Source organism: Canis lupus, chromosome 5 (genome assembly GCF_048164855.1).
Source record: "Canis lupus baileyi chromosome 5, mCanLup2.hap1, whole genome shotgun sequence".
NCBI lineage: Eukaryota > Metazoa > Chordata > Mammalia > Carnivora > Canidae > Canis > Canis lupus.
In genome coordinates, this window is record NC_132842.1 from 2,902,882 (window position 1) to 2,915,947 (window position 13,066).

A 13,066-nucleotide genomic window follows, 5' to 3' on the forward strand; every position below is an offset into this window, starting at 1 on the left:
CTCCTCCGGCTCCGTCCTCGCCCCGCCCCCCCCGCGGCACCCCGGCGCACCCCTCCCCTCCCCTCCCCCACTGCGCCCCCAGCCCCTCCTCCGGCTCCGTCCTCGCCCCGCCCCCCCGCGGCACCCCGGCGCACCCCTCCCCTCCCCTCCCCCACTGCGCCCCCAGCCCCTCCTCCGGCTCCGTCCCCGCCCCGCCCCCCCGCGGCACCCCGGCGCACCCCTCCCCTCCCCTCCCCCACTGCGCCCCCAGCCCCTCCTCCGGCTCCGTCCCCCCTATCCGCGGCCCCCGGGGACCCGGCCGGGCCCAGGGCGGCGCAGGCCCGCCGCGCACTTCGGGTCCCCGGGGAGGGCTCGGGGGAGGTGGAGGACGCCGAGAGCGGAGCTCCCACCGGCTGGGTCTGCGGCCCCCGCGCCCGCCTGCCCGAGGGCGGCCCCGACCCCTGCTCCGTACTCGGCGCGCCGCCTCCCTCGGCCGCCCATCCGCTTCCAGGGCAGAGGGAAGAGGCGGCGACCGGGCGGGGCGGGGCGGGGCGGGCGCCGTAGGGGGCGGGGGCGGGCATCCTCGCTCGCCGCGCGGGGCTCCCCGGCTCCCGGCTCCCGGCTCCCCGCGCCCCGCGCCCCGCGCCCCGCCCGAGGGCCGCACCGACGCCCGCCCGCCGGCCCTTCCGCCCTCACGAACTCGCGTCTCCCTCGCTTGAACCGGAAGCTGTTCGTGGGCCGCCGCCGCCGCCGCCGGAGACCCGGGCGCCGACCGGGAAGCGCGGGGGGTGAGGCGGCCTGCGCGGCGCCGCCCGCCATGGCCGCGGCGGGGTGAGCCGGGCTCGGCGGCCGCAGTCGCGCGGACCCGAGCGCTCCTCCGCCGCGGACAGGCCCGCGGGACTTGGGCGGGCGCGCAGCGAGGCAGGGGGGAGCCGGGAGCCGCCCGCTCGTCGCCGCCGCCGCCGCCCATGGCGAGGACCCGCCGCCGCCGCCGCCGCTGCTGACCCGGGGGCCGGCCGCCGCTTCCGCCCCCTCCCGCGGCGGCGGGCGGGCCTCCCCTCCTCGCGCCCGCCGCCCGCCGCCCGCCGCCCGCGCCCCGCGCCCCGCGCCCCGCGCCGGGGGACCGGGAGGAAGGCGAGAGCCGCAGGAGCCGGGGCCGCCGAAGATGGGGAACACTACCTCGTGCTGCGTGTCGTCCAGCCCCAAGCTCCGCAGGAATGCCCACTCCCGGCTGGAGTCCTACCGGCCCGACGCGGACCTGAGCCGCGAGGACACGGGCTGCAACCTGCAGCACATCAGCGACCGGGAGAACATCGACGGTGAGCCTCGCCAGCGCCGCGCCTCTGCCTGCGCCCCGGAGTCCGCAGGGCAGGACCGGGTCTTCGCCCCCGGGCCCCCCGGCCCCCCCGGCCCCCCCGGCCCCCGAGACCCCGAGGCCCCGAGGCCCGAGGCCCCGAGCGGGCGGCTCGGGAGTAGCGCGGGGCGGGGGGCGCAGGTGGAGAGGCGGCGCGAGCTGGCCGCGCTCCAGCCGAGAGCGGCGGTGCTGGGCTGGGGGCGGCCCGAGAGCCTGCGGGCCCCGCACGCCGAGTTCTTCTCGTTCGTCCTTTGGGAGGCGGAAGGACTGGATGATGTTTGGCGGAAATGAGTGAATCCCTTTTCGGAATCAGTCTCTACCTAGAGTGGGGAGAACAGGGTTGGCGTGTATCGGCTTCCCCCGGAAACTTACAGATTGACCCCATTGGGCAGCTCCTTATTTCCGTTAAAAACTTAATTTTTTTTTTTTTTTTTTTTTTTTTGTGGCGGGGAGGTATGTGCAGGATTGGAGTGAAATAGAGTCACCTGAATACTTAAAACACACACACAGCAAACTCAATTATTATCAGAATGGTTTGGAGACAGCTTTGGGTTGTCACCCGGTTTTTGCTTGGCGCAGAATGACTGTCCTATGGATTTCTGATTGAGCTGAGTGATGTTCGGACTAGTGTTTGTAAGGGAAGATAAGGGGCTGATCACTGCACCTGGTAATGTGTATTTATATTATTGGTTCCACAGTATCTTCCTTAGTACTAATTTATCCTTAAGCTACCTGGCTTATCATGGATAGGTAGTTTATGCATCATGCTTGAATTTACATAATTTTCAACTTAAAATGTGAACTTGGAAGTATATTCTCATGCAACGTGATTTTCTTGTTTTAACCCCCAAATCTTCATACAGTTGGTGTAGTTCAACTAAGATGAAAAATTTCTTGTGTGAATGAATTGACACAACTCTATTACAAGTCAGCTTTAGGATGGAGAATTCCCTCTAGTCTGGAAAACCAAATTTAAACTCTGCTAAAGGAAAGAATTTTCTCATTGTTTGGCCTCTTAATTTTTTCTAAAGAGTTATGTCATCTCTGCAGGACAGCAACTTTATTAAAGGAGTACTGTATCTTAAAGGCACTAATGTAACATCTGGTTTATAGTAGGCACTTAGTAAATTAGGGTTCCGTGTGATATTTCTGGTGTAGTTATAATAGATTTCCATTATCTTAACCTACTCTTTAGATGTCTTTGAACTACAGTTATACTTTAATGCATTTAAAGTCGTCTAGAAGGGTATTAAAGTCTGGACTGTCTTGATTATTGGTATGGTCCAAGCAGTTGAAAGAAATGTGTGGTATATAGTAAAGGTTTTAATAAGTATTATATTTTAAAGGAATGAATGAATACAGGAGTTTATTATAGAAAGCCATTACCGAGTCTTATACAACACTGACAGGCAAAAACATTTGGAAATAATTTCTCCATGCTGTGCACTAATATTGGGAGGAAGCTTTATGTTTTAAATACAAATTTAAAAAATACAAAAGGAAGATGTACATTTCTTAGAGCCAAGCTGCATGCTATTACTGACTATAGTAAGGAAATGAGAGGAAAAAAAGTAATTATAACCAGGTATTTGGCACTACGTCTTAAAGGATTTTTTTTTTTTAATTTTTATTTATTTATGATAGTCACACACAGAGAGAGAGAGAGAGGCAGAGACATAGGCAGAGGGAGAAGCAGGCTCCATGCACCGGGAGCCCGATGTGGGATTCGATCCCGGGTCTCCAGGATCGCACCCTGGGCCAAAGGCAGGCGCCAAACCGCTGCGCCACCCAGGGATCCCCTGGCACTACGTCTTAGAAGGATTTTGCTAGACAAAAAGAGAATAGTATTGTGTGTTCTTTCATTTGAAAGAAATCTAAGATTTGGTCTCAAGTAGTTTTGAGAAAACTTCAGAGGACCACCAAATCTGGTTTTGGAATTTCAGGATAGTTTAAGACACTCTCGCACATGTTAAAAAGATTTCTAATCTAGGCTTGTACTGTCCTCTTGCTCCAGAACTTAGTTCATATGATGATGTTAGTTTATTTATTTATTTTTAAAAAAAGATTTTATTTGTTTATTCATGAGAATACACAGAGAGGAGAGAGAGAGAGAGAGAGAGAGAGAGAGAGAGAGAGAGGCAGAGACACAGGCAGAGGGAGAAGCAGGCTCCATGCAGGGAGCTCGACTCAGAACTCGATCCCGGGTCTCCAGGATCACGCCCTGGGCTGAAGGCGCCGCTAAACTGCTGAGCCACCCGGGCTGCCCTGATGATGTTAGTTTAAACCGAAATACTAATTCACATTTATTTATTTATCTACTCATTCATTCATGGGAGACAGAGAGAGGCAGAGACATAGGCAGAGGGAGAAGCAGGCTCCCTGCATGGAACCCAATGTGGGACTCCATCCCAGGACCCTGCCATCATGCCCGAGCCAAAGGCAGACGCTCAACCATTGAGCCACACAGGCATCCCCTAATCTACTATTTAAACGATATTTTCTCTGCCAAATTCAATAAATAATACTTATAGGATTTACCTATATATGTTTCTCAACATTGGTTTCAATTACACCAGAAATCTAGGACTGGGCCTTGGTGTTAGTATGTTTAAAGCTCTCCAGGTAATTCGAAGATATAGGTAGGATTGAGAATCCCTGGCTGGATAAGTCTGTTGTTCAGGGACATTTTCCATAGAAATTCATTCAGTATCAAGCTGGGAGAAGAGAACAGATTTAAGTTAAATAGCATATAGAAATAGCATATAGGTATAGATTTTAACTTCTGAATTATATTGATAGATGATTAGTAAACATTTAAAAACTACTACTGAAGCATTCTTTATTCTAGTATATAACACCTGAAGTGCTCAAGTACCATCTTTATTCCTAAAGACATCTCAGACAGATAGAATTGAAGATTCAGAGGAGTTCATGGGGCTTCTGTGATAGGTCAGTTTCTTAAAATCACAGAGGCATAAGGTTTGAATTTATGTTTTCCCTGCTCAAAACACAATGGGTAATATTTGTCCTATAGTGTTTCAGTGACTGAGTCAGGGCAGTTAGGGCAGTTAGGTTTCTATGACACCTACCAGCAACTTGTCCTGTCTTTGTACTCAAAGTACAAAGTACTTTGTGGTGTTAGGTAATTCATGTTTTTGGAAATGTATATGGGACTCATCAACTAACTCCCTAGGTATTTCTTATAAAATTATTCTGGGATTGAGAAATAACAAAAAGACTTAACGACAGTGGTAGTAATGCTTGCAGCCCTTAGATATTGTTTACTTTGTGCCAGATGCTGCTCTGCTTGTTAGTATTCACAATAACCCTAGGATAATATTGTCCTTTCTTTAAGACAAAAAGTGAGGCAGAGAGAGGAGAAATGACTTGCCCAAAGTCATATGGTCAGTAATTGACACATAGAAACTTCCCATTGTTGCTTGATTAGCTATCAAACATTAATTAGTCCTGGGGTTGCTTTCTAGGGTAAAGTGTGTGTCCTTGCAGTCTTAGCCACAGTTTCTCTGAAAAGAAACATCTATCTTCAATAGACTGGTCTTCCCCGATTAGATTATTTCTAGGGGATCCCTGGGTGGCGCAGCGGTTTGGCGCCTGCCTTTGGCCCAGGGCGCGATCCTGGAGACCCGGGATCGAGTCCCACATCGGGCTCCCGGTGCATGGAGCCTGCTCCTCCCTCTGCCTGTGTCTCTGCCTCTCTCTCTCTCTCTCTGTGTGACTATCATAAATAAATAAAAAAAAAAAAAAAAAAAAAAAAAGATTATTTCTGTAGGAGGAGAGACAAAGGGGTGGACTTAAAGAGAATTTAAGATTAATTGAGACTAAGTGAATCAGGAGAGAATGCCTGTAACATCTAGTTTGTCTCAAAATAATTGCCGGCAATTTCATCCTGTGTAGATCAGCTGTTCTCTCTGACAACCCAGTTTCTCCATCATCCTGTATCCAATCTGCTAGGAAAGAATGGCTCTCAACCTTCAAAATACATCCAGAATCTAACCACTTAAACCTCTCCTGCTGCTCATCTGAGCTAAGCCACCTAACTGATCTCCCTGCTTCTACCTTTGCCCACTACAGTCCGTTCTCAGCATAGCAGCCATGGAGAGATCCTTTTAAAAACTTTTAACATGTGACTCCTCTGCTGTAAAACTGCAGTGACTCCTTATTTCATACCAAGTAAAAGCTTTACAATGGACTTTTACCATGGATGGAGTCATTACAATGGACTTCAGAGCTCTGTGTGAGCTGCCTGCTTTCTTCACTCAACTCGTTAGCTCACTCTAGGTACACTGGCATCTATCCTTCAGTGCTGTTCCTTGAATACACCTGACATGCTGTCACCCCAAGGACTTTGTTCTGTCCCTTTGCCTGGAATATTTTTCTTTGTTTCCTCTTGTCTAACTCTCTTGACTGCTTACAGTCTTGGTTCATGCCTCCTTCTTTTCAGTGAGGCCTTCCTCACCACCTCCTTTAACATCTCTCCTATTACCTCATCAGCAGTTCTAGTATACGTTCTCTGAAGTACTGTTTCTTTCTTAGAAATCATCTGTAATATACATTGTAAGTATATACATATATAATAACTATTTTTATCTACTACTATGTAAATTTCAATAGAACATTTTTGTTTGCTGTTGTAACCTAAGTGCCTTTTACCCTGAAGACGCTCTGTATTTGAATGAATGAGTGAAGCCAACAACTTAAGGATGTTGGAGTCAAAGTACCATCATGTGTATTTATTGCATGAGAAAAGCAGGAGGGAAGTAGAGAAAGACCAAGACTTGTAATAATGAAAGTAGAGTGGATATGAAACTTTTTGGTTTTGTTTGTGTTTTAACCTGGGAGGTAGCAGGTAGGGTGAAATCCTGAAAATGAAGTTTAAAGGTTATAAAGCATAACAAAAGAAAAAAAAAAAAACTAACCTGAAATAAACCATGGCTAATGGTAGTCTGTTTAACAATGTGATATATTTAGTTTTTTTTTTCCTTATCTGTTCAGATGAATGGCTTTAGCTGTGGCCTTACATCCTTAAAGATCAAAATGAGGCCAAAATGCTTTATAGACCAAAAAGTACTAATAAACATATGCAATGTTTATGCATATGCATAAATATGCATACACATATGCATATTGCAACATAGGTAATTTAGCCACTCTTGGTGATTTTCTTTATTAAATGTGAAACGTTCTAGGATATACAGCAATTAGTGTTTTAACTTCCTATAGTCAGAGAAACTAGAAGCCTAAGGGGCTTATCCTAGGTCTGGGAAGGGTAGCTAGAAAAAAATGCACTCACTGTTACAAGAGTTGGGGGAGAAAGAAGCAATTTATAATCTAAGCACGTTATTTTATTAGCTTAAATGACTGATCTTGGTTTCTTTGGGTATATGCAGCCTCATCTCTTTGGATTTCTTCTTGTGTCTCAGACCCACTGACCATTTCCAGCCTGATGGGCAAAACTCTATCTGTGGATTTTCATTCCATACTAAGATATATTAGCTGCACTGCCTGCAAGATTTGTGGAGACACTCTGACTGAGCATGGACTGACATGTATTAGGCAGATTGGAGAGGTGCATGTTAAAGGTTTGCAGAGGGGACCATTCTCCAAAGCACTGATGAGGAATCCACAACCTTTACTTAGTTATTTTCCTTTCTAGTTTAGTCTCGGAGTCATTTACTCTCCCCCTCATTTTACAGATAAGTAAACTGAATCTTGGAGAGGTACAGTTTCCTGCCCAGTTCATGCAGAGCATGGACAAGGGTAGTAGAATTTACTGTGTGCTAACTTTGGCCCAAGTGCTATGCTAATTACTTGACCTGTGTTATCTCTTTTAATCTTTATATCATTCTTCCTATTTTACAGGGGAGAAAATTGAGACTGAATGGTTAAGAAATTTGCTCACGGTCTCATAGCTAGTTAGTGTCAGGGTTAGGATTCAATCTGCTATTACTTGCGAGAGCTCCACATCTCAACGGCCCTGTAACAGCTAGTTAGGGAATGACCTGGGTCTAGAAACTGACCCCTGTCCTTGTGCCTGGCCCGTGTCCACTTTGCTTTAAAACATTCATTCATCGTCTGTATGCTTTGAGCTAGCAATACTTTGTGATTAGGATTTTTACTTTTCTGCCTGCTTTTTGAAAGAGGCAAAGATTAAATAATTTTGTAGAATGGTAGATTTTCTCACCCTTTTCTACAAAGTGGAGTGTCTTTATTATCTTAAGGAGATAAATTACTTTCACATTTCTGGCTGAAGTTAACACAAACATTGAATTCATTCCTATCTAGGAAGGGGTAGAACCAAAAGGAAAGAAATAACAAGGTGTAAGACATGTGAGTGGCATTGAAATTCTGTTTTAGTCACACCAGGTCAGGGATGTAGCTCCAAGTATGTCATATTGGGCTTACTTTCAGGAAGCAGCATTTGGTATTTTTCACAAGAGTGCTCTTGATGATATCATGCTTGTCATACTTCAAAGGATGAATCCTTTCATGAGTCAACATATAGGCAGCAGGGGTGAGTCCATAGTAGTTGATATCATGCATTCAGTATCATTTTCAGCTTGTAGTTGGAAGGAAGGAGAGAGTTCATGTTCCCTGCCACATTTTGCATCATCTTGGAACATTGAGTAGTTTGTTGCTGGGAGTCTTGGTCAGAAACCGTTTCTTCTCTGTGCTCTGAGACTCAACATTGTTCTGCCCTGTGTCTCCTGAAGAATGAGGTAGGGCTCAATAAGGATAAATCCAGGACAGGGTCTTCTTAGAATGTGCCTCTGGCTCTGTGAAGTGTGTAGAGGACAAAGAGCAGGAGCCCAATAACCAGGAGACACATGTCCCAGACATGGCTCTGCCTTTACTATGGGACCTCCATCTTGCTGAGCCTCACTTTCCTCGCTGCTTGAGAAGAATGTGCTTAAAATTACTGCTTAGCCTTATACCCTGAGGTACCTAACATAAAAAACAAAATGAGGTTAAAATGCTTAATAAACCAGAAAGTACTCGATGAATGTATGTTATTATGAACACAGTACTCATGTTGATGTTCTTGCATGAAATATTGTGTTCCAAGATCTGCAGCAACTGTGTTTGAACTTTCCATAAGCAGAGAAACTAGAAGCCTGAGGGGCTCATCCTAACAAAGACATCAGTGTAGTGAGTGTTCATAAGATGGTGCCAGAAGGATAACTGGAATTTTAAAGTGGGTAGGATGAGGTTATATAGAGCTGTATGACCTTGAATGGGAAGCTTGCTGGCAGTAGAAGTTGGAATAGGAATACGACTCTTTCAAACATTTACTGGTCTTCTGGGTTGCATCTCTTCAGAGTCACACCATGGCGTCATATAGTGAGCAGTGGTACTCCTGGAGGGAATGGAGCCCACCCAGCTGGTCCGCTGACTGTGTCATGGGAAGGAAGTTCCTAGGAATGGTAATATGTATCCTTAAGTGAAGGCTGAAGGAAGGGTGCTTTTTTTTTTTTTTTTTTTTTAATTCTTCAGAGAAGGTTTTAAGGCATAAATTTATTGTATTAAAATACTGCTTTAAGTAAAGGGGAATTCATGCACTGAAAAATGAGCTCAAATAGCCCAAAACAGGTTATTGGCTGTTTGTAGCCATTTCTTTCCAGAAAGTCTAGCTAGATTCACAATTGCAGAGAGCTCTAACCCACTTTTCCTTTCCTTTTCTTGGGTCATTTATGCTGTTTGTAGTTGTTTTCTATGGCTCTTTTACTTCTTCTAGTGCCTCTTTTTGCTGTCTGCCTCTTGGAGGAAAGGGATATTTCAAAGCTTCAATTGAGGGTTGACACACAAATTGACAGATACTTCAGATCAACAAGATTTTGCCTGGAAAGTCTTGGTGAATTTGAGAAAAGAGATCATCTCAGGGGTTGGTTAGCTACAGACTACTACACTCTGGACATCTCTGTTACCTTGCCAGGAAGGTTGCTTTAAAATACTGGATTGGAAAACCTTGAAGTCTTTTTTTCTTCACCTTTGTCAGAATATTGACATTTTATATATTAGTTTTGATTTTGTCAAGAACTTTTATTTTTTTATTTTTTATTTTAAGGAACTTTTATTTTTGATTTGTTTTTTTAGTATGGCCAAAAAATTGAACATAGGAAGTAATAAAAGAGTTCTAAAATGTTTGGACGAGGGGAGGAGGGCGGGGGGTGGGAGTGAATGCGTGACGGGCACTGGGGGTTATTCTGTATGTTAGTAAATTGAACACCAATAAAAAATAAATTAAAAAAAATAAAATGTTTGGACGATGCTAACATTTCTGGGCTAAGTGTCTACTTTCCCATAGTTATACTACTTTGATAAAAAATTATTGTTAAGTTGGTTAACAATAATCTATAGCCACATTACCTACTACATATAATTTTAATTCCTGGGTCATCACTTTGTGATCTTTACTCCCTACTTGGGATATAGCGGGGCTTCATTGGGTATGATAATTGTGGGTTCCATGCTCAGCATAGCTTTACTAGCATCTGTAGACATGTCAGCTGGCTTTTGGCACTGAGAAAAGTACAGCTGGAGTACACTAAAGATAATTGTTAGCAACTGCAATTGCATCCTTGCCAGTTTGCTTTGTGAGCCTTGTAGAAAATCTTAGTTGGATGATGAAATGCAAGTCACTTCTATTTTGGACACCTCTGATTATAGACCTTCTGGCTTTAAGGAGGAAGTATAGGAAATACCCTGCATGAGAGTTCATATGTAATATAGCTGTGTGTTGCAAGCCCGTGGATGTGTTTAAAACATTTTATAAACAGATTCTTTCCTGTGAATGGTTGCTTCTGTTCTTGGTGGGCAAAAAGGGAAAAAGAAGTTATTAAAAGTATTTTGATTATATTTGGTAAACTCTTTGTTTCACTGCAAATTTACCATTAATCAGAGGAATTAGTGCATGCATGGATGGGTTAAAACATCTGTTTTTTGTCTCTCAAGAAAAGATTTCACTCAAAATTTAGTATTCTGTCCATTAATGAATTTACAGTTTTTAAGGATATTAATTGAATACATCTATTCCATTAAGTGTAATCATAATTATCCTTTATCTCTGGCTTTTAGGTATGGATCCAGACTTTTTTTTTTTTAATAAATTTTTATTTATTTATGATAGAGAGAGAGAGAGAGAGAGAGAGAGAGGCAGAGACACAGGCAGAGGGAGAAGCAGGCTCCATGCACCGGGAGCCCGACGTGGGATTCGATCCCGGGTCTCCAGGATCGTGCCCTGGGCCAAAGGCAGGCACCAAACCGCTGTGCCACCCAGGGATCCCTGGATCCAGACTTTGTATAGTTGCTTAAAAGAGTAGGTTTTAGGGCTTCTGTGTACCTAGTCAAAGTCCAGGTTGAGAAATGAAGTTGTGATGCCATGTTTAATTCAGTTTCAAAAATTTCAAACTTACAAATTCATCAGAGATTACTTTATTTACAGTGAGGATTACTTTTGGAAGTTTATATGGGTAATTTTATTTTCCCACAGCCTCCAGCTATGTGTAAGTGATGGACTGTTATTTTAATGTGTAGTTTTGCTTGAAAAGCATGGGTAAACAGGGTTTATATAGCATTAGAGATCACCTTCTGCCTCCTGAAAACTAAAGTTGATGTTACTGAAGAGATACAGATCGTTTATTCACTTTAACTTGAGCATATATTTGATCCTTTTCTATATAAAATAAATCTAATGTCTGATTTTTTTTCCATTTCTTTGATTTTGTAGGAAGTGCAGAGGAAGCCTAGCAAAGCCGGTATTCAAATGTGTGACTTTTAAGTATTAACCACTTAGGGATAAATTTAAGAGATGGGAAACATATTCTTGCTTTGCAAACCATTTGCTTCAGTGGAAGATGGTTTTTTTCTGACAGGCCATGTATCTTAAGCACCATGCAAGCTCTTTGAGCACGCTTGGCTGTTTGTAGAGCAGTAGGAGGGTTACTTGGTAACTCAAGTTAGGAAGCTGTTGGCAGCCTCTGGGTGTTGGAAGTGAAGTATATGAGCAGAGGAGGTGGGGAGGAACTGTGGCAGCATCGTTAAGATGGGACCCAGGTGCAAGACAGCACAGCATGCCTTGTAATAGCCTAGCAAGGCCCTGAGACGTAAGAAATAGGCATCAGAAGTGGATTGGTTGCTTTTATATTGGGTGATGTTTGGGTGCCTCTGCATCGTTGAGAATGATTTGAGATGGATAGTAAGCATGGCAGTGACTTTCAGAATTGAGAGAGATGTTCTGCTGGGAGAGGAATTCTGACATGAAACCAGAAAACTTGATATCCAGACAATATTTTCTTCTTTCATTTAACTAATAAGTATTTTTGAGAGAACATTTGTTGAGTTTTTTGAAAATGAAATTTATTACTGTGCCTGGGTATTTATAAGACAACACTGTGATAGGACTAGAAGGAAAGAATGAAAGGAATTGTGGGAAGGAGTGTTTGTTTGGCTGAAGTGAAAATTTGAAAGCAAGGGGCTCATGTCAGTAGGTAAGTGTGACATTAGTCTGCTAGATGGCAGCCAGCTACCTCCACGTAGGCATGGCTTAATGCAGCCTTGTCCTTGCCCCCCAGTCTCCATTGTTCTCAGATTAGATCTGTGTATTCACTTTGGGCATGGAATGTTGATAGTTCAAGGCATCAGATGAATGCTTTTCCCTTTTCTGTCTGTATCTGGCTCTAATGAACATGATTCGAAATATGGTGTCAAACTGTAGTATTGATGTCCAGTAGAGAAGGACAGTCTATAAATTGCCTATATAATTTTTAGTTTTTTAATCCTCACAGTAACATTCATAAATGGGTTTTATCTTGTTTAGTCATATTTACGTGTGAAAGTATGTTCACTGAGCCTAGCTTCTTAGTGTAAAATTCAGGAACCCTTTCAGTAAAGCAGGAGTTCTTAAGCTATATCAGAGTTTCTCAACCTTGGCATTGATATTTTGGACAGGATAATTCTTTGTTGGTGGTGAGGGCTGTCCTGTCCATTGTAAGATATTTAGCAGCATCACTGCATTTACTCAGTAGATGCTGGTAGCATCTTCCTATCCCCAGTCGTGACACCAAACATGTCTCCTTGCATTGCCAAATATAATTTCCCTAAGGAGGCAACTCTCCTTCTACTTCTCCTGAGAACCATTGAATTCAAGGTGAAAAGGAAACAGTAAAGCAACTTCGAAATGGTTTGCTGTGTCCCTGGCTTTGACACATTCAGGCAGGGGGTGGGGATGGGGTGGGTGTAGAACTTCATAGACTCTATGCTGCACAGCTCCAAGGGGTGATCTGGACTTGATGTGATCTATGCTCTGCCCTCTTCCCCCAGCTTTGCAAAGGGTTGCATTGTTCATTTGAACTCATTAGAACTAGCATCCTGTTCTAAGATGGACAGGAAAGACATTGCTTGCAAATCTAACAATGGCTGGTTAGGATAGCTTTCTGTGTGTACCAGAAGGTGTGTAAATTCTTTACTTGAATTCAAAAATGAATTTAAAAAATCACTTAATTTTCTTCCTTTATGATTTCTCTTCTTTTCTTTTCTTCTTCCTCTAGTTTCTCTTTCTCTTTCTTTTTAGTGTAATACACAAAAAGGTATGGTAAATTTTTCTTCTTTTAGCCAACAGTTTTTATTTTTTACTCAGTTTTAAAAATCAGCTAGTTCTGTGTGTGGGTTTTCATATTTTATAGTACTAACAGTAGACTTTCCTTTTGAGAATCTGTT

At 44.2% G+C, this 13,066-nt stretch overlaps 1 protein-coding gene across 8 annotated transcripts in view; it reads left to right on the forward strand.

Moving 5' to 3' along the window:
- Nucleotides 1-13,066, forward strand: part of CCNY (cyclin Y) — a 334,546-nt gene that overhangs the window by 97,123 nt on the left and 224,357 nt on the right. Inside the window, exon 1 of one of the 8 annotated variants that reach the window (XM_072825244.1) lies at nucleotides 1,079-1,298. The exons of 5 other annotated variants lie outside the window; for them this stretch is intronic. In XM_072825244.1, coding sequence (XP_072681345.1) covers nucleotides 1,145-1,298 — 154 coding nt within the window. In that variant the 5' untranslated portion in view covers nucleotides 1,079-1,144. Of the gene's footprint in view, nucleotides 1-1,078; nucleotides 1,299-13,066 lie in introns of those variants that run through there. 2 more of the 8 variants (XM_072825243.1, XM_072825253.1) reach the window with 2 other exon arrangements.